Genomic DNA, 26,541 nt, shown 5'->3' with positions numbered 1-26,541 from the left:
AGGAACAGCCTCAGATTTGTCCTACAGCCTGGAGCAAATGTCTCCACTGTCTGCAGGAGGAGTCTCGAGGTGGTGGGGATGTGGAGGTGGGAGGAGAAAGGGACATCACAAAAGGCACTAAGTGTAGAAACTGGTAACAGCTCAGATCTTAGAAATTTGAAAATTGTACCTCTGGCAGGGGGGACATACATCAAGTATCTTTTAAGACAACACTATTCCTTTCATTTAAAAAATAATCAAGTTAAAATTTGCAAGAGGAAAATCTGGGCAGGAGGAAGATTTTTGGCTTGGAGGTACTTTCCTTCTTTGTCTGCTAATATTCAAAATTTCGGGTTCTTTCTAAATCATTTTTGTTGAGAAAGGTCCTTACAAGGTCAGAGCACTGAAGAATGGTGTTGTTTCATTGAAGAACGGATGTAGTGTTTTGGATAAAATTATGTTTTTCTTACATTGTGTTCTGGTTTTTGAATTGCAGAGTGGGTACACAAACCAAAACCAAAGCACTTTAAATTTCTTATTAGAAATGTCCTTCCAGCTTTTCAGTTTATCAACACATCCTGTCTGAACCTCACACAGGGGTGTTTGCTTTAGAAAAGGAAGACTAGAAATTGATCTGTTAAAATAAAAGTGAACAGGTATTTTAAACAGTATTGGAAAAGCCCCAGTCCTCCATGAAAAAATTGAAGACATGCATCTTGCATTTAAATGTTCCAGGGCACATCTACTGTTACAAATAAATGCCATCAGTCAATAATCTTCAGCAGCTGTTCAGCAGCAGAGTTCCACCAGCTTCTCAGCAGAGCTGTGCTGGTCATGGGAACGAGCAGCTTCGGCTAAACAGGGTTTTCCTTCTGGGGGAGCATCAGCCTTGTCAGTGTTTGAATACTTTTGACACTAGTTACAAACTTGGAGGTGCTTCCTTTGAAGGTTCAGATGTCTGTACTCAGGTAGAGCTTGATACAACCCATGAACATCTGGGTACTTGTTTGTGGTTGTGCAGCCTTGTTCAGGATGAGGCCCATGGGCATGGGCTGCTGTGCAAGGGGTGGTGGCCCTGTGTGGGGACAAAGGAGAGGGGTACAAAGGGACACAGGCACCCCTCGTGAGCTCTCACCCTGCCCTAAAAGGGGCCTTTGAAGAAAGAGCCAAGTGGAATGTGTACTGCTCTCTGCACCCCTGCCCTGTGGATACACTCAGAGATGTCCTGTGTTTTGTTTTTGAACAGGAAAAGCCAACAACAATGTTCAGTGGGATGAGGACTCCGTAGAGTTCATGCCAGCCAACCCAGTCAGGATCGCATTTGTCTTGGTTGTTCATGGCAGAGCTTCCCGGCAGCTCCAGCGCATGTTTAAGGCTATTTACCATAAAGACCATTTTTATTACATTCATGTTGACAAGGTAATATATCACTGGTTATAAATTGCCTGTCTCACCATCTGTCAGTCTACCCATCCTTGTCATCTTCTTCATCTTCCCTTTACCTCTGCTGCATAAAGTGCACATCACTTTTTGTCTCTCCGTCTGTTACATGTTTGGAGCCTCTTTTTTTTTTTCTTAATTTTTTTTTCTTGTTATCTTCTTTATGTAACAGCCTTCATTTCTCCTTCTGTGTTGACGAGTATCTCCCCTCGTCTGTCTGTTGTACATTTAGTCAGCAGTAGCTGATAAGTCGATGCAGAGTGAGGTGGTGGCCCACTGGATGGAGAGCTGACCTGAGGTGCCTTGGGCAAGTGACACACTGTAAAAGGGAGGTGGTAGCAGTCACCTCCTTTACAAAAGCCCTTTGGGCTCTATGATGACAAATGGTGGATAAAGCAAATCACACTGGTTAGTGATTACTGTAGTTGTAATAAAAAATATTAACCAGGGCTCTCTGCACATTTAGGAAAAGAATGCTGTGTGAAATAAAGCAATGTGAAAAAGCAGTGGCAGCGCTCAATGAGTAAAGAAGTAGGGTAGGCCTTTAGTGAATACAGGGAGAGACCATTTTGGACACAATAACTTGAATGTATTACTCTTTTCTCCTGTAAAGCGATCCAATTACTTGCACCGGCAAGTGCTGCAGTTTGCCAGCCAGTACCCAAATGTGAGAGTCACCTCCTGGAGAATGGCCACTATCTGGGGAGGAGCAAGTCTTCTGACCACCTACCTGCAGACCATGAAGGACTTAATGGAGATGAGTGACTGGCCCTGGGATTTCTTCATTAACCTCAGTGCTGCCGACTACCCAATCAGGTACAATGAGCATTTTAAGAATGTACATGTTTTGTTCCTAAAGGAAGTATGGAGATAAGCAATGACGTGTCTGTGCTGTGCTGCAAGAAGCAGAGAAGCAGTTTCTTTTGTTTTACAGCAGAAAACTCCTGCTGGTGAGCTGGTGTCTGACAGCCACAATTTAGCCAAGGATTCAACCACCCGCCTGTACCCTGCGTGTCTTCCATTTGCCTGGGGGGCACTTTCACTGAGAGGCTGCTCCAGTTAGTCATTATTTCCAGCAAAAGGGGTACCTGCAAGAGAGGATGAGGATAGTAGCCAGAAATGCTGGAGCTCAGCAGATGAAACCCAGGCATGGAGAGATTCCTGCCTCACAGGGTTCTGATTAACAGTGTCATTTGATGTCTCAGCAAGGGTTAAAGGTATGAATATAGATTCAGATACTGCTCTCCCTTTTTTTAGTACTTTTTCTATGGAGGATATGGCTGTAGAAGTGACAAATAAGTTGCTAGGAGTCAATTATATCTTCAGTATCAACCGTTGCCTGAATATCCTCATTCCGATGGCATCAAGCTATGAATTTCACACACCATCACATGATAAGGCTTGTGATTTTAAACAAAATTCTATTCTTTCTGGATTTACATCACCCAGGCTGGGCTGCATTCAGTAAGTTTGCTATATTGTGCAAAAGTTGATAGTCTGTAAAAAAACCCAACCCAAAAAAGAAGCAAAAACAAAAAGCCAACCAACCAACCAAACAAAAAAGCCACCCAAAAAAACCCCAAGTATCCTGAAACTGTTTTTAGGTTTAGGTTGTACGAGTTATTAAGAAGAAGGAAACACAAAATTATTCTTGTGGCTTCAGTTTCCCTCTATGCTGAAATGAAAGGGGAAGTGACTTTCTTGGGCGATTCCCTGATGAGTGATGATGCAACATGGTTTTAATACTCCTGGAAGAGAAATACGCTTCCACTGGTTAGGTTTCTCCAAAATCTCTCTCAAAGTTTGAATCCCTTCCTGAAGGTGCTCCTTGGACAGAAATCGCCACTGAAGTGAACAATGACAAAACCCCTGAGCCTATGCCTTAGGGAGGATTTTTTGAGGACTGACGAGAGACTTTATTGCTGATGCCCATTTCTAAGCACTCTCAGTGAAATGCAGCACATTTTGGGGAGAAAGATTAGACCACAAGAGTTACTGAGGCTGCCTTGATGTTAGAACATGGGGACTTGAATTAAGAAATCATAGTATTTAAACACTTTTGATGTGCAACAGGAAGAGGACTAACAATTTTGACACATCAACCTTGCTTATAAGGGAGAGTATGTAGTTTTCTGTCTATCTCTTGAGTTTGGGGAAAAAGCTAGCTAGTTATTCCCTATTATTCCCTCTCCTGGTGAGTAATGCTGTATTGATGCTAAACAGTGGACTAATGCAGGACCATAGAAGAGGTAGGTGATGTTAATTAAACAGGATAAATTGTAGGAGAGTGCTGAAGGTCTGGTGTGGTTGTACACTAGTGCCAGCAGGTGTGTCCAGTTGTCCTGTGGTGTTGAGTCCACTCCCGTGTAATGCTGAGGCCATGACCTGGGGCAGTCTGAAGTGTTCCTAGTTCCCTCTGGAGCAAGTCAAACCCCAAGTGGGGTCAGTGGCTTCCAGACACAGCCATCGACAGCCACCAGCTTTGTGGGGCAGGCTGCAGTTGGTTCAGTGCTAATGGAGTCGGTGTGATAGTGCCACGCTGTCTTGCAGTCATTCCACCTCTGCTGGAGAAATTCCAGGCACTTGTTTCTTCAGAGGGGGAACTCTGGAACATTGTGCTTGCCCCTTGCAGCCGCTCTCAGAGCTCTGTGGTGGCCTCTTGGGGGGTCTTGGTGTCTCTCAGGGGTTTCAGGGGCTCTCAGCACCCAGGCAGGCTCTGAGGTGCTCACTTGCCTTCCTGCCAAAGCACCCTGTTACCAGAACTGAAGGTAACGTGCTTCCTCTTCATACCATGATGTACTTAAACAAAAAATAATAAACCTTTTTCAGTGCTCCAACTTCACTGACAGTGACTTACAAGCAACGTTAAGTATTTATTTTAATATGGAATATTACAGCTGTAAACCGTGGAAAATCTTGTCTCATTAAATATTATATATATATATATATATGAGTCCATTTAATTTTCATGGTGGAGGTGCTATAAATTATTATTATTTATAATCTTTAGGAAAGCATTACCTCCCTGCATAATCCAGAGAGAGCTGATTGTTTTTCCAGTAAATAGTAAATAGGGTGTTTAAGGGATTCCTTTTTTTCTTTCAGACCCCGTGCCATGGTTTGTCAGATAATGGGCAAGGGGCACTTTACACTTCTCTCTGGTTAGTCATACTGCAGTGGGTTTTGCTAGGTTTCTCTGCATAAGAACATATGAATTTTGTGGATTAATAGCTTTTATCCAGAGCTGCTTCATATTAAGCTTTTGCTTCCCATCTGCCATTCCATCTGTAATACTGAAAACTTTACTATTTCTCTTCTGATAATAAAAGCTAATCCAGCCTTCTAAGTCAAAAAAACCATACTCAATATGTGGGGTTAATACAATATGATGAAGCCTAAATCTGTCCAGGGAGCAGTCTGCTATGTTCACAGACTACAGCAGAATTGCCAGGAGCCTTTCAGCCTTCAGAAGAGATGTCCAGAAGCAGATGTTAAGCATCATAAAATATACAGGCATGGGAGAAAAATATTGTAACTATTCATTTTGTGAGGGAAACAATTAAAAATATGTAAAATAAAGCATATGCATGCCAGGAAAATCCAGATATTCCTCCTCATGCCTGAATGTTTTGTTTGTGGAGTCTGTAGGTCCAGACTAGCACAGAGGAGGTTCTAACCCATGTGCTTCTCCTTCTTACTGCAGTACAAAGCACTGCCAAACAGTCTGGACATAAAGATGCCTCCAACAAAAGTGTTTCCCTTTAATCATGAGGCAATATGTTATTTATTGGCCTAAGTGAAAAGATACAGTGCTTTATCCACCCTGACTGCATTCAGCTCTGTTAAACATTCTCAGCAGGAAAAGGAGGGGTGAACTGGCTAAAGACAAACCTCCACAAGCAACTCAGAGATGGGAGGTTGTGTGACTTGTCCCTCCTTTTGCTCTGAGCTTGTGAATAAAAAAGGAACAGATTCGGAGGGTTCTCAAGAAATCACCTCTCACAGTCATTGCATTCATAAAGAAATTAAAGATAAATGCACCTTCCTTCCTTAACTTTTTTAATTTTAGTGGTATTTTTCCATGATTTAAAGTCTTTTCTTTTGAGAACCTCTTTCAAAACCTTATGGGAAAGCTATTGATGTCTTCAACCTCTTACTTTACATTGCTATCTATTTGCATTATTTATTGTCTCTGACAAACAGCATAAAGTAGTCAACCTTATGTTCAGGGACTGAAATTTCACTCCCAACAAGGTGAACTATGGTAGAGCATCTATTCATGCTGAATGTTTAATGTGCATTGCAGGAGTCCTTGGATAATGTGGCAGGTGAAGTGTTGCACCACTTAAATTAAGAAGTTTAATGAGATCATTTAACAGTGACTATCGTGTCAGTGCTTACCTGGCCACAGAGCTTGTATGAAGAACAAACATAATGAAACATTTGAACTACTTATAATTTACAGTAAATCACTGAGCCTCAATCACCAAAGGGATCACCAAATCTAATTGCCTGCTAATGCTTGGTCTTTAATAAAGGTCAAGCAAAATTATTAGCAGAAGCTTGGGGAGTGCTTCAGAATAGTAAGAAAATAAAGTGTCTTATTGATGGAGCCAGGAATGCAGATCCAACTACATTTTCCATTTTGGACAATCAGGTATAACATAAGAACTTAGATGAAACCCAGTGAAACTACTTGTGTTTTGCTGCTTGACATTATTTTAGGATGAAGTTGTGTAGCCCTACTTTCCAGAAAAGCTTGTGAAGCCTCAGTTAAATGAGACACAGTCAGTAGAAGTTTGGGTCTGGCACTTGAATGGAAGGTATAACATAATAAAAATAGCACCTGAGGTACTACACACTGCAGGGAGTAAATGGGATGATCTGGCTGGCCCTGCTCCTTTAAACAGGTGCCAATATGGAGATTATCTTTGCCAACCAGAATAACACTCGGAAATTAAAAAAAACTGAGCTAGCAAATAACTATTGACTGACCTGCACTTGCTTCATTGTATTGCCCTCTGTTGGTCAAGGTAGCACTGGTTGATAACAAGCCAAGATGACTTCTAAATGAGGTCCCTGGGCCTGAGAATATTTGCCAAGAGTGAAAAGGTGGGAGTGCAGGAAAGAGATCTTCAGGTTTTCTTCTTGTGGTAGGTGAAAAAAATTACAACCAACAGATTTTAGGAAGAAGTTCAACCTTTGGGAAAAATGCTTTAGCACTTTTTCAAGTTATTTTTCAGGTGCTAGAACTGCCTGGGAAATCATGTCCTTGTTTCTGCACCTGGCTCAGTTTCAGCCCCTGAAAAGCATGGGTGACTACCATTCTATAGCAACTACATCAGGGATGATTTCTGTTCTCTGAAATTCACCATGACCTGCCCCAATTTCACCTGTGACCAAATGACACAACCTTTGGAGCAGGCAATGGGGAGAAAAAAAGAGAGCACAGTTTGCATGGAGTGGGTACACCAGACTGGAACTACCCAGCTGCTCTTGCAAAACATCTCAGATTTTGCTATGTGCAGGCTTGAAATGCAATATTGGAAATACAGGAAAATCTCCTCTTAGAACTGAAACAAAGCACTTAGCTTCCACATACAGCACTGTAGCTTTGGGAGAAATATCTGAGTTGTGCCCTCTTGATGGCTGTGAGCTTAGAAATCCCAGAGCCAGCAAGGCTGATGAGAGCTGTGTAATGGCAAACAAGGCAAAGCCATTGGCGCAAAAGCCAGGTCCAGTTTCTCTCTGTCTCACTTCTCATCAATTTGACTGGAGTTAATTTAACAATTCTATTTCTCAGTGAGCTTCAGAATTCAGAGCTGTCCTCTAGAGATATCTCCTTCCTGGCACTACATAAATTGGTGCTGGACATGAAAGCCTGGATAAAGGATACTGACTTTCCAGGGCTGAGTTTGACCTTACACCCCATAGGAAGTGTTGCAGTGCTGATCTGAAAAGCAGGCTTTGCCACTAGAATAATGTACCAGGCAAATAGTACAATGTTCTTTAAAGTGCCCTTTGGAATGTTATCCTGGGCTGAAGCACTGCTCAGCTGTCTCCTTACATCGAGAGGGGAGTGCAGCACAGGTAGCTTTTGCACTACAACATCTGTTAAGATGCCAGTGCCTGAGGTTTTTATCTCAGGATTGTCACCAACGTTGTATGTGGCTTTGTTTGCTCAGAATATTGTTATCTAGCAAGCCAGATGTCAATCCACTCTTAATGCTTCTCAGGGAATCTTTTTTTCCTGTCCAAAAGGAACTTTATCAGTGTTTTTCTTCAATCTGCATTCTCTGAGAATTTCAGATTTGCTTCTTTCTTTAATCCCTCAAATAACCTTTTATTCTCTTCTTTCCTCACTTTGCTAGCACATTTGCTTGAGATTCATATATATTTTGAAAGTTATCTTTTTGATTTGCTGTTCCACTTCTCTGTTTTACTGTTATCAATGGTTGGCAAAGCAGTGGTTTTGTGCATGGTCACCAGTGGGTGAGGTAAAATGTGGAAATTATTGTGGCTTAAAAATTTTATTTACCTGTGATGTTAACATAATGTTTTCTTCAAGCTGACAAATGTTAGTGATGGAGGACGGATGGGAGGCCCACCCATCCTCTGTGCAGCCACAGCAGCTGAGGTTATTCCTTCTGCCCTCCCCTCCTGGATTTAAGGATAAAAAGCAGCTTTTGCTTTGGGGAACTGGCATCTGCAGCTCATAGTAACTCCCCTGGGTATTTAGGAGTTCTGAGATGTGTTCCATAGCCTCAGACTGGAAACAGAAATAAATGTACCCCAAACTGGAATTGGGTATCCAGGCATCTTTACTGTGCCTGCAGATTAAAATGCGTCAATAGGGCACGGTTTTAGAACAGGATTTTTACTCAAAGTGCTCTTTACTTGGCAGCATTGGCACTGTTGATTACAGTGCTGAACATGGAGCCTTTTCTCTCTTCCCGTGACAGCTGAAGCATCTGAGCTGGTGTCTGGACCCCTGGGGGATGAGAGCCCCAGATGCCAGCGTGCAGTGTGATGGGCACTGCAGCCCATGAGCCCCTGTTGGGCTGCCTGGCTGGTGGCCTCTTCTCTTCTGGCCTGGCTCTGGGGCTGCTCACAGGGAGGTCCTCAAGCAAAGAGCCAAAGGGTTTTCATCTGTTTGCCATTTGCTTTCTGGATGTAATTTATTTTTTACTTGTTTATGACTGAGAAAAAAAGTCTGTCGCCTAAAAGAAAAAAAGAGTTAAATATGTGAGTCTGCCCTGGATTCATTTGCCATTCAGCCTGATCTATAAACAGTAACAGCACCAATGTTGTGTTAATGTGCACCATTATTTCCTAGGCTACTGTTCCATCTTTTGTCATCAAAATGCTCCAGTAATGCCTGGAATAGTATTTTTGTGAGGGTAACCAATGTGTTGGGGCAGAGGAAGGCAATGAGCAGCATGAGGGATCTGGCCAGCTCTGTATTTCTCCTTCACAGCTCCAGGGATATTTACAAAACCTGTATTTCACTTACAACTTGTCTTTGTGGACAAATAGTGTGGGGTGACCAAGCCAAGAAAAGAGTCCTTTGTGCAGAATGGCTTTTGTACTTTTTGTACCCACTAGCTGCCCCATCCTGGCAAGCCTTTCCCATGGCATTTAGTTGCTCTCTGAATTCCTAGTGGAGTTTGAGCTGTAGTGGGATGTTGATCATCAGGGAAATTCCAGGTGTGACTTTCTCTCTTCTGCGCTCTCCCACAACTTTGCTCCAAGTGACTTTTATTTTGGATTAAGTCTGAGGTGGGTAACAGAAGCTGCAGAGGAACAGGTCCTTGTGGTGTTTACCTGGGGTTTGTGAGCAGAAATTTTAATGTCTTTTCAACTCAGTTGGGTTTTGTTGGGTTTTTTTAGAAAGTTCAGTGAAATCATTATCAAATTCCGAAAGCTAAAAGTGCTTGAAAGAGGGAAATGTTCCTATTACAGCATTGCCTTTTAAATGTGCTCTCCCTTCGTGGTCCTGCTGAATTCTCTCAGGAAATTAAAAATCTGCTGAAATTGCCATTAAGACATTCTTTTGTTTAGATTTCAGGATGCCACTTACAATAAAGCAGCTGCAAAATAATATCTGGTGGCAGTTCAAAGTGAAGATAACACAACATACGCTGTTATACCTTTCCCAAGTCACTCTTAAATAGTTGTGAACCAAAAGGCCATTAAAGGGTGAGCTAAAATGTTGTTCTGATTCAGTCTTTTAGTAGTGATATAGAAATAGGAAGGAGAGAGAGAGATTAATAAATTCTTTCCCTTGAAAATAGGGCTAAGAGTTGAATGGTATTTGATGTTGAAGATTTTTTAGCTCTTGCAGCTCTGTAGGCCAAATGCAGGATCTGTGAGCCTGTCCAGTGCTGCAGAGCTTGGGGGGCTCACAAGGGAGTTGGGCTCCTCTGTGTGTGGTGTTCTTCGTCCTCAGGGATGTGCTGCAGAATGTGTCTTTTTCCAAAGCTGCTTTTTATTTTCCTTTCTAGTCCTGACCAGTGCCAACTGGTGAAAACTTTTTATCTTGGGATATTGTGGGAAATTTGACCTGGCAGTGCAGAAATCCCAGATGGACATTTTGCTGTGCAATCCGAGGTAGAATTGGGGACTAGCTGCTTTTACAAGTGCACCTTATTACAGTGGAATACTTCTTTTCTGTCCAGCCTGCACAGAGCGTTTGTATAATACCTGTGAATCTCCCTGTATAAATAGCAGTGCTGAATGCCACTGACTGTTTGTGATGGCCCATCTGTAGCTCCAGGCTGATGGGCGGGGAGAGGCCCTAAATGGTTCATTGTAGCACATTCCACTCTGCTGCACGCAGTTTAATTATATCCATCATTCAGCATTACTTGATGAACCAGCTGTAGGCACAAGCACCCCTAAGCTTTCATCAGGATAATTGCACTCTTTGCCACATTAGGAACTGGTTTGAGGCCAAGTCTTTTCCAAATGCAGAGTTGATCTTGGTTTAAAAGTCTGCTGGTCCAAAGTCACTTCTAGCAGGTAATCTTGTAACAATGCATGCTTGGGACAGCTGAAGACTAAAAGGTCATAAATCCAAATTGGTTGTTTGTGTCACCTTATGGCTTTAATTGAGGCAGCCTCAGTTGTTTTGGCAGTGGCTCAGATCATTGTATTCATATGATGGATGCACTGTGCCAGTCAGGTGCAAGGTAGCTCCCAGATGATTCCCATGGCAAGGGCCTGCAGGGACCGTGGTTCTGCTTGCTCTGTGAGGGTCAATTCACTGCTAAACCTTTGTACAGCTGGTACTGTGCAGGCACTGAAGCTGTTCCCATGGGGCTCAAGTGATGTTACAGGTGGCAGCTGTAGAGCTACAGGTGAAGCCTAAAACACCCTGATCTTTCTTTGTGGGAAACTGGTACTTGTGGTGTGTCACAAGATGCCAGTGCTGGGTATCATCACAAAGTGCCTGGAGAATCATTTGGGAACCACTGCAGCCCAGGAGGGCAGAGGCAGCCAGGAAATGGCTCTGTGTCACTGTCACAGCCTGTCCACTTGGCAGTGCCAGGAGATCACTGGTGACAGACTGCATCACTTAAGTTCATGTGCCTTTTCTAGAGTTTTTCCTTGAGTTGAAGTGAACCCCTGGTTCTCTTCTGATGGAATAAGCCTGTGTTGGCTGCAGCTCACTGAGCACAGCAGTGAGCAGGGACATCAGCCGCCCACCCTGCCAGTTGTTTTCTCAGCAGCCCCAGTTATATCAGGTAGTGGATCTGTACATTCCCATTGCAAACATCCTCTCTGCCACAGCTTTGTGCCTCATATCCCAGCTCTGCATTCCTCACTGACTTACTCCAAAACAGTCCCAACCAAGAGTAGGGCAAGTCATCAGGTGGCACAAATTGTCAAAATAATATCATTGCTCAACCCAAATAAAGGTAAAAAAATGTGACCTTTTGTTGTTAAAACCAATTAAGTTTCTTTCCATCAACTCTCAGTTCATTATCCCTTTCACCCCCCAGGCCCTGTTATTCCATCTTTGCAGGCTTGGTGCAGAATTGATATCAAATCCCATTAGCCTGACCCCGTTTTCCTTGTTTTGCCTTCTGGTCCTTTGAATTGATGCACTCCCACAGGTTGATTCAGCAGCTCAGGGATCAAAGGGAGTGGCAGGCCCAGGAGGAGTTTCAGGAAGGGGCTGGTTTGTAATAACTCACTTTACTTTTGAAGGAGTTTGTGACAGTGCCTCAGCAGTGGGGTCTCACTGGGCAGATGAAGAGCCCTGGGCTTCATCGCTGGCCCAGAGGGCACCACAGGGCCCTTGTGCTGGTGGAGTCCCACCACTCCCCCTTGGGATAACTCCAGTTAGGAGATTGAAGCTGGATTAGTGCATATTCCCTCTGGTCTTTTCCATTGAAAGTGTGAGATGGGGGAAAACATTTCTTTACCCAGGTCTACCTTCCCCACTGCATCAGAAGAACCACCTGCTCTCCGGGCAATGTCACACAAAGCCAGCCAGCTTGTGTCCAGGATTACACTGCAAATTAAACAAGAGATGGCAAGACCCAGAAGTGCTGGGTTTTCTACCTTGAGCCCTTTAAGAATAGGCTTTTCTGCTCCCTTTCCCAGCAAGAGGAGGGTGGTCTCAGCTCCCTGCTGCTTCCAAGCTCAGTGTGAGCAGTTCTTGCTTCTTTATAGACATGAAACACCAGGTGTGGCAGCAGGGAGTGTCTGTGAGCCTTGGAGAGGATGCTGGGCTGGACCATTTGGGAGCACGGCTGTCCTGCCTTCCCTGCTGGAGCCAGAGGTGGCCCTGCACAGAGGGGCTGGGGCAGAGTGGTTCAGCAGGCAGAGTGCAGGGAAGGTGTTTCCTGAGCCCTGCATGCGCTGTCCTTGGTGGCTGTGGGCTGCTGCTGACTTGGGGAGTACCTGGGCAGGGCAGGAATGGCTCTGTGTGACAGGGTGGGGTGTCAGGGTGAATCACCATCAGCACAGTCAGATGGAGCAAGTTATGTTTCAAAAACTGAGAAATTACCAGAATTTAACAGTAAAGCTGGGTAAGTGGCACCCTAACACCCAAACAGCCCACACTGATGGCTTTAAATCCGAGTTGGATCTGCTGAAAAGATCCATCCCTGGCCTGGAAGTGGCCCGGGGTGACACCTGGGGGTGCTGGAGGCTCTGCTGTGGCAGGAGAGCAGGGCTGCACCCCCAGACTGACAGAGCACCAGGCAGAGCTCTGCCTTGAAAAGCAGCGTGAGGGAGGTTTCTTTCTTCCCAGTTTCTTGGAAGAAACTGAGCATTTTAGATTTTAATTGTTCAACAGCTATCAAACCATTTTTCAACAATTAGCAAATAGTTTTTCGTATTGACTTGCACAAATCAAATGTCAGATGCACCCGGAATGTGTGAATTGGATTAACTGAATGGTTGCTTCAAATCTGTGCTCATATTTAATTTCAGTTTCTCTTTTTGCACAAAACTCTGGATAATTTAATTTTAGAGATGATGAAAAGAACTGCTGAATATAAACCATGCCATGTAAAATATACATGGTATAAACAAACAAAAAACTCCTATTCAGCCCAATATCTAGATTTTTTTTATTTTTATACAAAGTCTCACTTACTTGAGTAATGAATTTGATCATTTCTGAAGCTCACTCCACTTGCTTATTTAATCAGTGATTATTGTTTTCATCAAAATGGGATGTATCGTGTAGGCAGATGAGGTTCTACATGAATATGCAGCAGCAGAGAAACACTGGGAAAATACAAAGCAGTGAGCATCATTCTGTACTAAATAAAATCCCAGTGCTTTTATAAAGCTAAAATTGTATCATGTTTACTTTTAATAATTAAATATCTTTGGGTATTAGCAGCTGGTTAGTCAAGTATTTCAGTACTCTCTTTTTTCGGATACTTTCCAGCAGATATTAAGTGGACTCAGATGTTTTTGTGAGACAGGATAATCCTGTCTGGCTTAACTCTTTGTAGTGCAGCATCGTCCCAAGTGATATTCTGGCATCCATAGGACCGTGGCCCATCAAGAGTTCATGGCAGGTAAATGTGGGAGTTCTCTATCCTGATCCCTGCATTGAGGCAGTGATTGGAAATGGAATGGTTTGTTATAATAATAACAGGCAAAGGCAACTTTGTGAAAAGCAAATTATCTTGGCAAATACTTTTCAGCAGCTTTAGAAGTCTCATAGTAATTGGCAGCAGTTACATTTGCTGCCTCTCTGACACAATGGATGGGCCTTATGGAGGGAAATGGTTGCATGGGAATTTTTCCTTTGGAGAATTACTTACCGTGAGACAAGGCAAGGAAAGACAGAGCACCTCTCAGAGTGAGAGGAGGACAGTGCTGATGTTCATCTATTAACATGCTGTCACACGTGCAACAGCACCTTTTCACAGCCTCTAAACTGGGAAACACCACAAACCCTTTGTTATGGTTTCCCACAGCCTATTCCAGGAACACAGAGCTGGGTTTATGCTCTGGCTTACACAAGCATAAACTGAGTGCACTGCACTGATTCCGGAGCATTACAGATATGAAAACAGAATAAAGTCCTTTGCATAGTGCTTTATCAGTAGGAAAGAAGATAGAAAAAGTGGTTTTTTTCATTGATTAAAGGACTATGAAGAGGGAATTTGTCTCACTGTTGAAAATACTAAAAATATTTTAAGAAACAAAATGTGGGTAATTTGTGTACTGCTTTCTTCAAAGATGTACTTTGGGCAGAAAGTGCATTTACCAATGTTTCTGTCACTCCGCAGGCTTTTTTTCTAGTGAGAGAAAGCCCTTATTGTCACAAAAGTTTGAAAATAGAAAAATGCTGAGAAGAGAGATTGTTTTTTTTCCTTACAGGATTAAAACTAAGTAAATAACCTCATTAAATTTAGACATTCTGTGCATGAATCCTCTTCAGACGTGTCTCAATATAAATAGAAGTGTGTGTAGGTAACCTCTTCAGGTGCACGGCTGCTTCCTGCTCACTGTCTATCAAAATTATCATTTACGTCAACACTCAACTTCCTTATTGATGGAAATGAAAAATGTGATAGACCTTTGACAGTGTGATATTAAAACAGCCTTTCTGGCCAAATTGTCAGCAGATAGTGTGTGTTCATTAACTCCACACTCTGCATCAATCAGTCCCTGCACTCTACATAGAAAAAGGTTAAAAACATTTGAATTTGGACTTGTTGGTGTCATCCACCAAACTGGCATGAAAACCACAATTTTTCCATTTATCCTGAGCACAGCTACCTGGGAAAGTTGCTGACTGAAGTGTCAATGGCAGCTATTAGTGGAAGGTCAGCTAAAGTGACTAAGGGGAGCATTGGCCTCACTGTGCTTTGTGTGAACCCCTCTGCCTGCATGTGACAAGGTTCCCAGAAGTTCTTCCCGGTGTGGGCAGGCTCACCTGCCCCTGCCTATGCTGCTGCTTCTCCTCCATTGTATCATTAATTTGGGAAGAAGGCAGATGTGGCAGTTCTCTCTCTTAAACAGCTTTCACAAGCCCCTGAACAGAAACTTCAGCTTGTGAACCTGACTGCACCACTGCCAAAAGGAAATCTTTTGTGTACTCAAGGCTGGCACCTTAGTTTGGGAGAGTGGCACTGGGGGATGGGGTTTAGTGATGGCCTTGGCAGTGCTGGATTTGATGATCTTAAAGGTCTTTTCAAATTAAGCATTTCTGTGATTCTATGTTTGGAGCTGACATAATGCTGAGTAATCATGTGACTCTCTGAATGCTAAGCATTTTAGATCAGAGTTAAGTTGAAGAGTCTAAACCCCACATTGCTGAACTTTTTCTGCATTCATTTGCATTATTTGAATTCCCAAATTTAATGGGAGTGCCAGCAAGGCTTGATAAACAGTTTTTTGCAGCACTGATAAAAATGAGCAATTTTTTCATCTATGCAGTTCAACTAAACTGACATCTCTTGTGAATGTGGTGGGAGAGGAATTTTGCTTTACTACTGTATATACCTTTAATAAGTTTTCTAGCCCTTATCTAAGTTAGACACACATCTCTGCCTTTACTTAAAAATATTTATTTGAAATAGGCATTTATAGGCCTTTCTAGCAAAGGCTATCTAGTCAGGTACACAAATTCTGAGCTAGCAAGATGAAAAAATAAATAACGGTGGTGATATGCTGATGATTCATAAACTTAAATAGAAGATTGTTAAACAAATCCAAGTGAAACATTTCCTTCCTTTCTAGCAAAATACCTCTGAGCTGCATGCATCAATACTAGGTTGTGTAGGGAATAAGTCATCCTGCACGTAGTCAATTTTCTTTGATTATTTTCGTGTCTACCAGGTCTTACACAGTTGCACATTTGGAAGGTACTTGAGAAGCTTTTGTTATTCAAGTATTTTTCAGTGCATTTGTTTTTGTAAAGCATACAAATAATCTAGACTTAGCAATTGCATACAATTAGATTTATGAAAGGAAAACTACCTTAACATATTTTGTAGTTTTACTCTAAAATATAGTAACTTGCAACTTATAGTGCCTTTAAAATCAGAGAAAAAGAGCTGCATATGAAATGGTATTACAGAGTAGTGTTTTCCTTAGTTACTTTTTACTGCAGCAGCAGGGATTCTGAGAAAATGTTATTGTCACAGACAAATTAATTCCTAGGATCAATTCAAAGGTACTGGAGGGCATTTTGTAAAAATGTTTCATAAACACCAGTGAGTTAAACATTGGTAAATTGGTGACACATCTGTGGTGGTGATGGATAATCTGAGTTATAACTGGACTGGCCTCCCAGGAAAAGTCTCCTTAATAAATGCACTTGTGCCCCTAAGAGGTCAAAGATGAGTTTAAGGACAGGTCTCAGCTCTTGACCTTGTGTGTAATCCTTGCACATTCTGCTTCTGGACACGTGGACATGGGGCCCTGACCCATGAAGTAATTTATGACAATACAATGTGAAAGTTGCATCATTCTGGGAGAGCTCCAAGTGTGCTACGGTTCAGCACTTACTGTTCACCAGGGCTCCACCAGATCAGAGACACAGTGATTGCACCATTGTGTGGTGTATTTGAAATGGTCCTGGAGATTTTAAATGCCTATGTTGAAATTGTGCTATAAAATAATTTGAAATTGACTAATTTACTTTTTTTCCCAGTGAATATTTAAAGACAGTCAAAAGTGATGTTACAAAGTTTTAATGAGTGTATGTGGTGAGAATTTTATTATCATAAAAGCTGTAGGGTTTATCAGCTGATACAGGGCTGGAGTTTTTCATTAGCCAAGGGCCTTTCAGGGTTTCATGGGATATAGCTGGAAAACATTCCAAACAAATGAATATTCTATTTTAAAAGAATAATGAGACATTGAGGGTTTTATAGACTCCAAAGTTTGCTAAACCAATATCTCTAATTAGATGGAGAAACTCTCTATAGAGGCTTTGCATCAACGGCAGTACACACAGCAAATGTTTTAAGCATTTACATATCAAACACTGCTGGCAGCGTTTTGGCAGCAGTCCAGAGCTGTAGATAGTTTTAATCACATTTGTTCATTAATCCTTGGTGGAATTCTCTTATATGGTCTCTTTAGGATTTTCATTTAAGCATGTGCTGCTGCTTCTCAGCAGTGGGCTTATTTATTTATTTTATAAATACCATCTGAAGCCTTGAATTTATAGAAGATAGGTTGTGGAGTGGCTCAGGAAGCAGACGATGCAGTATATTCTATTTTCTCTCAGCAGATCTCCTTTGTACCCAGGCATTTATGTACTCTCACTAGAAGAGGTTTATTCAGCAGTGTGCCATCTAAAAAAGACTTCCACTCTTTTCTGACTATGCGAGTTCTTTTCTTTTCCGTAGGAAGCAGACAATGGTTGAATGGGAAGCTGTAATTGAAAGCACAGCCAAGATGACTGTAACTAATAGAATGTCTTGAGCATCATACAGCACTGGCAAGGCTGCAGGAGAGTAGCTGCATCCCTTGTGATGAGTGATCAGTGCCTGCAGCACCCAAATGCAGGGGCTGACACCGAAATACACAGATGTGAATCCCCAGCCCAGATGGCAGAGCTGGTGCTGGAGCACAGCTCTGATCTCCAAGTACTCCAGCAGCTGAGCTGCTAAGGCAATAGTTTTCTTCCATTATCTTGTTTCTCTGTTAAACCTGACTTGAAAGACAAAACAAACCATTTAAGACAACACTGTTGTAAAAGCAGAGGTATTAACTGTCACCCAGAGCCTTCCTCATGCAGTTGGCCTCTGAAATCATATCTGCTGTTCTCATTTATTTGGTTTGTTTTATGAATGGCTGTTGTTACAGGAATCAGCTTTGCTGAGAAAAGCCTGCCATGCCAATCTTTGTTCTGTGATGGATAGCAAAGGCTAAACATAGCCTTCCCCTTCCTTTGCATCTTTAGATGGCAGACTTTTTGGGTTTTTTTTTCTTACTTCAGCCTGGGTCAGGCTCTGCTGAGCCTCCCCTTGTGCTAAATGTCCTTTGGAGAGGCAGGAGGACTTGGGAGCACTAGTAAGAGGCTCAGACTGTCTGTCCAGGGTCTGAAAGCTGAACCCTGCCCTAATACTCTGCAATACCAGGTTAATGAATATGAAATTAATAATTTACTGGAATCAGTGAGCTTAAGTATCATTGTAAAATTTATTGAAAAGAATGTAGCAGAATTTAAGGCGTTCAGTTCTTCCACTTTTAGGCTCCTGTGTGCACATCTGCGTGTTTAACTGTGTTTAGCCATATTAATCATTAATATCATGCTTAACTCTGAAGAGGTGAGTTTGCCCCATAATTTCAGTTTTTTTCTCTGCAGTCTTTTCCTTCTGTAGCAACCTTGTAGAAGCAGTTTCTTGGCAAAGAGCTGCTGGGGTTGCTGTAGGTCTGGGTTCTGTAGGACTGTGCCTTCACACAGTCACAGGAGTCCTGGGAAAGGAAACTGTGGGCATGAGTCAGGTGGGAATGGGTGGAAACACCAAAGCTTTGGGCATTGGGAGACCTTGTAAAAGTTTTGTTTTGTCTCTTCTGACTGTATGTTTGCCTTCATCATTGCTGCTTCAAACCACATTAGCCTCCTTGCCCTCTTCTCCCAAACACTTTTGCCTTTGTGTTTCTTTTTTTGCCTGTTCAGCTGCTTTTGTCATCCTTGCCTGCCTCTCCAGCACCCCGCACCAGGCAGAGCTACAGCTGTGTTTGCTGCCACCACTGCTCCCCATGGCCAGGGCTAATCTCCTCCTTGCACTAACTCCTCCTGTGAAGCAGCCAGCAGACTTGTCATTAGATAGCCCTAAATTAATCAAGATGAATAATTAATAAACTCAGAGCAGTTCTCTTTCCTTTATCTGATTCCTACACAGAATCAAACCATCTTGTTTCCATACCTGTGTGATGCCAAAAGCTTCTGAACTTTTGATCTAACTTAGCCAAATTGTTGTTAACTTGCATAGGTTTTGGCATATTAATAACCCCATTGAAGTGCCTGCTATTCCCTACATCCGTCAAGTTGCCCATGTGTTAAAGTACCTTGCTGAAGAACATTTTTATTAGCCCTCACTATCCTCCAAAAGTAATAATATCTTGATTTCCTTTTCTTGTATTCTCCAAAGGCTTTCCTAATCTGTTTTCCCAGCTGCAGACTGAGGGCATCTCTGCTCTTTGCTTGGATTAGTCACTAGGGTTGGAGGGTTTGCTTAAAACCAGCAAGACCAGCGCTGCCTCTTGTCTGCAGGGTTGGGCCGTGGGTGTGTGCAGGGACCACTTTCTGCACAGACCTCCAGCGTGTTCAGACAGTGCAAACACAGTCACTGCTTCTCTTCCAGTTGTTCATTTTGGTCCCCAGCATATAGGCCATATTCTGAAATTATTGCCATGCTCAGCATGTGCTTACTGAGTGCCTGGTTTGCCTGCTCACACCCTGGGACACCTAATCCCAGGCCAGGGCTGCTCTTGAGGAAACACTGGTAGCAGACTTTGCTTTGCTTTGGCAATATCTTCTGAATTTCCTTCTGGACTCACCTGTTCTAGGACTCAGCTTTTTCTCTCCCTTAGACCTGTAACCCCAAGCAGAGTCCCAGCCCAGGGGCTCAGCCACACCCCCAGTTGAGCAGTGCCATGGGTCGAGTCACTTTTGCAGCCTCTGAAGCCTCACTGCCTGCCCAGCTGAGTGCTGCCATCCTTAGCCCAGCCCTGCAGGGCTTGGCTGAGCTTTGTGGAGTGGCACCTCAGCAGGTGGGCACAGTGCCCCTGCCCTGTCACCCCTGCTGTGGGAGGGGAGCTGTAGGACCTCACGGAGGTGACCTCCACAAGGCTCTGGGGAAGGTGGCCACCCCCATCCCAGCTGGCAGACCTGCCCTTGCTGAGCACCAGATCTGCATCAGTGAACTCAAACATGCTTTGTTTCACTCTTCTTCACTTGTCATCTTCTCGTGGCAGCCCTCCCCCCCACACAAACTCACTCCACTCTTGGAGCTCACTGAAGGATTTGTTTTGCATTTCTCCCTGTGTGCTGCACACCTGAAAATGCCCATTTTCTCTCAGTCTCTCTACACTCACACCATCTTCCTCCCTGCTGATGGTGCAGGTAACCAGCTGATTAATCCTCTCCCTGGTGCCTTGCCCTCCAAGTGAGTTGAACAGCCAAAGGAAATAGAAGTGGGAGCGGTGTGGATGCATCCATCAGCCCCAGCCTCAGGCACGGACTGTAAAAGGGCTTTTTCCTCAATCTGTATTCGTGTTGTGTTACACACTGGGGAAACTGATAGGCAAGTGATATGTAATATTAGTGCATTTTTAATCAGTAGCATGACCTACCCTCCCTCTCCACATGACTTTACTTCCTTCTTAGGAAGTCTATGCTGCACTTGTTACTTTCTGTTTTACCATGATAGTTTGTAAAAGATTTTGTGCCAAATTTATGCTTAGTGAATTATCCCTGAAATTTGTGGAGCTACAGCAGAATTTAATTTGGCAACATGGTGTTGCTGTTGCTCCCACGGATGTCTTCAGCTGAAAATCTCAGCTTTTGATTGCCTTACTTAGAGAAAGAGAAGGCCCATGTCTCCAGTTTTTGTCCAAAGGAGTGCCAGAGGCGTTGGAAATAGCTGGTGCCAGGGGCACTGCCATGACACAGACTCTGCTGCTGCTGTATGTGAAGTGTGGCAGCAATCTGTGCCAGAGGCATTTAGGAAATCTACCCCTCAAAGCAAAGGTTTCTGAAAGGTGAGGAGGATTTTAACAAATGCATTTACATCAATGGCGTGTTCAATATCTTCGATTTTCTTTTAATGTCTTCTGATGGAGTAAGTCAGAGGTGATGTGCAGCATCCTCATGATGTTGGGGCCAGAAGGAGCACTTTGAGTGAAAGCTTAATAGAAATTCAGTGTGGGGCCATGCTAAGCATAGAATTGGTTGGCTACATAAATGTAAGTGTCAATTAACTAAGAAGTTTTACCAAATGGAACTATGATGTTTTAGTTCCATGTTGTCAACACATGAAAAGAAGCGTATTAGTGGACAAGGAGTATAACTCTGTATGAGTTCTTTAAAACAAAAAACTAAAAATATTCAAAGTAGGACCAGTATACCACCAATGTTTTCAAGAAGAGAGAAAATGTCAATTATTGATTACTTTGAGAGCTAAGCATCATTTGGACATTTGTAACAATTACCTAAAAACTGAGAAGCAATGAGAGGTTTGTATGGCAGCCCCAAGTCCTGATGCACTTGGTAGAGTACTGCAGAATAGCAAAGTACAGGTTGGTGAGCAATCTAGAAAGGATGATGTTTTATTGAGTGGTGTAGATTGTTACTTTCATTGATTTTATTTTTATCCTGTAAGGAAATTAAAGCTCAAGCACTTCCAAACTTGATTATATTTCTAAAGATCATCTTTGCATGCCAGCTTTTGCCTAGAAACTCACCCGAAGATGTCAGCCATTGAAACCATTTCATGTGGAAGCATTGCTAAGTAAATTCACTAAGTGCCTATTCATCCCAGTAAGATGGAGAGTCACTGGAGCAGCAAATGTGAAAATCTGCACAGCTTACTATACAGAAAGCACTTTTTGAGTTTGCCAAATTGAGATGCAGTCTGACCCTGGGAGGTATTGCAGCTCAGAGGGAGTAAAGGAGGAGGGTCTCAGGGCCCTGTCTGTCAGCATGCTTGATTGACAGGTAATTCATTTGGTCTAGATAAAATCAATGAGATTATGAAAATAGTTTACTTGGCTGATAACATTTCTAGGTTGTTGCAGCCTGACCCCAGAAGTTAAACATATTTTGTATAGTTAAACACATTCAGGTTTAAGTTGGTTTTCTGTGGCTTATAATAATGAAATGTTTTCAAAATACAGTAATATTGACAGCTCTTTTATCTTGAGTCTTTCTGCCACCAAATTCATTACAGACCATTGCTTAAATGGTGTTGTATCCATAAGGTTGTGGATTTGAATGTAATTCAGGAGATTAAGATCTTTTTAATGTGATTTATTCAATTTTCCTAAATATGCTGACCTAGATAAACAGAGAACATTTTTGCTCCATTGTTAAAGAAAGAACACACCACAAAAGCTGTCAAGTGTAAATACATTCTTGGACATGTCAGCTGAAATTTTGAAAATGCTGGTGTCAGATTGCCTGTCATACTAATTGGAATTAACCTTCTAAATTCCTTTGTTCCTGTTGATTATACTGCCTTTTTGACATCAAAATTCTCTTGCGTTATGCATTCCAACCTTGGCCTCTTCTCTATTACACAATGAAAACAAATGAAATGCCAACAGATACTGAACCAAATTCACTAGGAACTATCTAGCAAAGCATGTAAAATGGAACTATCAATGCAGTAATCTTGCAGCTGGATTTTCATACTTAAGAAGTGTTGAGCAGTATTACTTCATGCATACTCTGTTATAGTGCTTAAAATATCTGCCAAGGGTTGATAAGAAATATGTTAAGGTGTAATAAAGCTTTGCTTCCTTAGAAGTATGCTTTCCTGAGCAGAGGGGGTCATTGAAGTTTAGCAGCAGGATGGAAGTTTTTTTTGGAACCACCTCCTTCAGAATCTGAGAATGGTCTCCAAATGAGAACAATAAATATATAAATTGCTGTGAATGCAGTGGTTTTCACAGTGTAATTTGTGCACCTTTTGTTCTTCCTCTCACAGGACAAACGATCAGCTTGTGGCATTCCTGTCCAGATACCGTGACATGAACTTCTTGAAATCACATGGGAGGGACAATGCAAGGTGAGTTGGCCCTTTCCTCACCTTATTTTAACCAGAGCACTGAGAATTACTGTATGGTGATGGTTTCCAGCATCACCTGATTGAAGAAATCCCTATTCCAGGAAAGAGCAGGGAATGAGGAAGAAACCCTTTTCTGAGGATAGTTGTTTCTTGGCCCAGAGTGACTCCTTCCAAGAGTCAGAGATGCTTTTGTGGGGAGAGAGGCACTAAGCAGTCTGATGCTGCATCAGACCTGGCACAGATTGATATTTTGTGAGCAAGTGGCAATTGTCCCACACCAGCACTGACCTGGTGGCACCCTGGTGAGCCAGACCTGGGCTAGCTGAGCTGGGCAGCACAGCCTGGCATGGGCAGAGCCCTGGCTGAGGGAGCCTCTAGCAGCCTGCAATGCCAGTAAGAGTGAGGTTGATGGCTGGAGCTTACCACAGTCTACTCTAGTTTGGATCAAAATCCTTCTTCATCTACCCTGCACAAGTCTTGGAGAAGGAATGTGCTGTGTTTCCCACATAATACTTGAACTTGCTGTTGTGGTTTGGGGGAACAGCAGTGACCAAACATCTTCCAGAGGCTTTAACAACCTCTGCAGATGAAAGAAGTTTCCCATCTGACTCCTGTGGTCCTGTTTTCCTCTTTATTCATAGTTTTGCTGTTCCTCTTTTTGCTGGTACCATAACAGCAGTCCTGCTGCACTTCCAGCAACTTCATATGCTGAGCGCCAGTGCCTTTGTATCTAAAAATATTGGGTTTTTTCTGCTTAGGTCACCAGGTCTTCTCTTTATTCTGTAAAATGTCAAGTGTACCCAGAGAATGTGACACACTGAGTCGTGTGTTCAGCACAGCAGGCAGGCAGAATAACTCACAAGTCTCTCTGTTCTTGGCCGTTCTTACTCTTGTCACCAGATTTATCAATTCTGTCATGTTCCTGTTTAAATTAAGTCCTCACGAGCATTCATCTTGTGCATGCACAAATTCTATAGCAGGTAGTAAAAAATAATCCTGTGAGGAGTCATATGTAAAGCCAAGTCAACAGTTTTCACAGGAGAGACCCTGGTTTGGGAAATGCAGAGTGTCAGAGTGATTGGCAGACTCAGCTCTAGCTGGCAATAGTGATCGACAGCAGAGTTTGTGTTGAAAAGAGGAGAGAAAGAGCCAGGGAAAAGCAGTTGGTCTCTTGCCTCCTTGCTCCTCTGGTGCTCCTGAGTCTTCTCAAATTCCCTGAGCTGGCTAAGGAAAAGAACTAATGGATTATGACACACCAACTTCAGGCTGGTTCAAACATGCCAACTTCAACTGGATCAGAACAATTTAGATCAATTAAACATATTAAACTGATATTAATTTATTAATGAAATGAGCTAATGTGCTACTTGTTCTTCCATCACAGGAACAGCAAACTCATTTAGTAGTTCAATGGTTCTCTTTGTATAAACACCTAAATACCTTTTCGCTTATTACAGCCTCTCACTGTGTTTTTTGGGGTTTTTTTTCCTGGATTTCTAGCATAAATTCCCTGTGTATCAGGGAACATGATTCAGGACATGAGTGCAGATTTGCCATCCCTGTTTGCCATGGTTGCCTAATCCCCGAGTCCCATAAGTGCTCCCAACTGCTGACCACTGGATGAATGGATCCTTTCACATTATCCCTTGGCATGTCCCCAAATTTTCTGCAGGGAGGTAGAGTGGCTTCCCTCCTCCTGCACAGCCCAGGCAGCTGTAGACACACTCAAGCCAGCAACTGCAAGACTTCTGAGTAATGCTGGTGTTGGGTAAAAATTAATTCCATTGTTCCCAAAAACTGATCAAAAAGTAGTTATCCCCTCTTTGTATTGTTGGTGAATTTCCAGCTCTACATCCACCTGTTGAGAGAGAAATACCTAAAGTGAAGATTTCTAGCCTGATATTTCACGTTTAGTGTTTGAGAGACTCAGTCTTGACTTACCTGGTCAGTGTACCCTCTGCTCTCCCCATCTGACACACAGTTCCCACCTGGCTTTCACTGAGTGCCCAGGTGTGTAAGCTGTGCTCACACCAGTGAGGTTTATCCCTGTAGTCACAATGGGGAAGTCCTCTGGGCTGAAATACCTCCTACAAGCTCAGGCAGGTGAGCCCAGAGCAGAGGCCCACCTAGGCTGTCACCCCATGTCTGTGTCCCCAGGGAGCACCAGGGTGGGTAGTGGTGCTGCTTTACAGTGTTCTCCCAACCTCCTGTGACCTTTGCCTGGGGAATTTCCACAGCTAAACTCAGAAACTTCCTTGTTATAAGAGCAAGGGATGAGACTTTTTCCCTACTAATTTTTCCAGTTTTTTAAATTTTGCTCTTTGCTTTGTCCTGTCACAGCCCAGGGGAAAAGAAATACCCCATGAAAAGAGTGGTATGGTCAAGATCTGAGTAAGGTCTGGAAGAGAAGCAACAGTCTCGAGGGTTGGCAGCAAAAAGTTAAGAAAATAAAAAAAAATGACAGCTTTTAGAACACAGGCCAGTGTCCATATTATTGGGCAGTAGAAGAAAACTCCCTTTGGATATCCAACTCAAAACACACTGGGACAGAATGTTTTGTTTAAAACAATGAATTACAGCCATAATAAGGGTGAAGACGCTGGCCTATACTAGCTGCTGCCCCGTGTACAATAATGATTTAGTTGGCCCAAGGTGTTTTTCTCTAAACATGTGAACTAATAATACAGGAGCACAGCATCTAAACATAATTAAAAGCAGTGTATAACCCTTGCTGATACTTTTAATTTGTGGATGAATAACGGCACGTAATCAATAAGCTTTTCAACTGTTAAGTCTGCCTTGTAAACAACTGAAAACTCTTAATTTTAAGTCATCATAGTCTTTGGATCCTACAACAGAGAAAGATTAGAAGTGCCATCTTAAACCTGAAATGCTTGTACAGCTCAATTAAAGTGTACTTTGTATTCAAGCCATGTTCACAATCAGTTCTTGTTTTACTGCCAAATAAGGAGAGAAACCAGGCTTCCTTTTATAGAGTTAAGTTTTCTTTTAGTTATACCAGAGTCATGAAAAAGTGAATCACTCTGATTTTCCCTCAGTGGCTTTAGCAAAGAGAATGGACATGAAAATGGCTCTTTCGCTCAGCTGGAGCAGCATTATTTCCTGACAGAGGTGGATGGATGAAATGAAATTGTGCACAGTGGCTGGAGTTGTTACATAGTGCTTAGTGGGCGACACATTTCCTCCTATTTTCAGTGTCTTAGACTATTAAAAGCAAGTGAATAACCTGGTAGTTGTATAATCTCTTGCAGTTTGGAGTACGCAGAGGATTTGTTTCTTTTTTGTCAGGAGCAGCACCTGTCGGATGTGTTATAAAACATAAAGACAGCCAAATGTGACATCTGCAATGACAGGCAGGAAGAGGGGAGTTTGTATAGAAACCTTTCCAGAGCAGTCATTTGGGAAACAGTGTAAACATGCTGAGGAGGCTGGATGATGTTAGATCTTAGAGGAATCTTGAGCTCATAGGCAAAATACAAACAGCTAAAAAAAATGACCCTTAAAGTTTTGGTATGTGTCCATATTCTTTTCTTCTGCTGATTTTTTCTCCTCATTACTGCTGTTCTTTGCAGTTGTGTTGTCCCCTTTCTGGTTTCTGGGTTCCAGATCATTTTAGAGGTGTTGGTGAACTGTACCAAGGAGCATCACAATCCCATCCCAGCTCTCAGAGGCTGGAGAAACCTTAGCTACCGAGGGACTGGAGCACGTTCCCAACATCTGCACTGCTGGCACACATCTGTTTCACCCCCATTTCAGACATGCCTTTTTTCCTCAGTGGCACATGCTGTTGGTGTGCTGTACGTGGGGTTGATGGGGGTCTGGTGGTTTGTTAGGAAAATGGATCACACAGTAAGCACTGCTGTGCATTCCA

At 42.7% G+C, this 26,541-nt stretch overlaps 1 protein-coding gene and 1 long non-coding RNA gene across 6 annotated transcripts in view; one reads left to right on the top strand and one right to left on the bottom strand.

Moving 5' to 3' along the window:
* Positions 1–26,541, top strand: part of XYLT1 (xylosyltransferase 1) — a 176,932-nt gene that overhangs the window by 113,468 nt on the left and 36,923 nt on the right. For all 4 annotated transcript variants that reach the window (XM_072935589.1, XM_072935590.1, XM_030284403.4 and 1 more), the window contains 3 exons: positions 1,226–1,398; positions 2,033–2,235; positions 22,569–22,649. In XM_072935589.1, coding sequence (XP_072791690.1) covers positions 1,226–1,398; positions 2,033–2,235; positions 22,569–22,649 — 457 coding nt within the window. The remainder of the gene's footprint in view (positions 1–1,225; positions 1,399–2,032; positions 2,236–22,568; positions 22,650–26,541) is intronic.
* Positions 18,036–25,140, bottom strand: LOC140685071 (uncharacterized). 2 transcript variants are annotated; one of them, XR_012058257.1, is made up of 2 exons: positions 24,591–25,140; positions 18,036–18,330 (listed from the first exon to the last, which is right to left on the bottom strand). It is a non-coding gene; the product is annotated as an uncharacterized lncRNA (long non-coding RNA). The 2 variants fall into 2 exon arrangements; XR_012058258.1 differs by lacking the exon at positions 18,036–18,330 and adding an exon at positions 21,174–24,507.

This window comes from Taeniopygia guttata, chromosome 14 (genome assembly GCF_048771995.1).
Source record: "Taeniopygia guttata chromosome 14, bTaeGut7.mat, whole genome shotgun sequence".
Classification (NCBI taxonomy): domain Eukaryota; kingdom Metazoa; phylum Chordata; class Aves; order Passeriformes; family Estrildidae; genus Taeniopygia; species Taeniopygia guttata.
The sequence above is the reverse complement of the archived record's forward strand: the minus strand, read 5'-3'. Positions and strand labels throughout refer to the sequence as shown.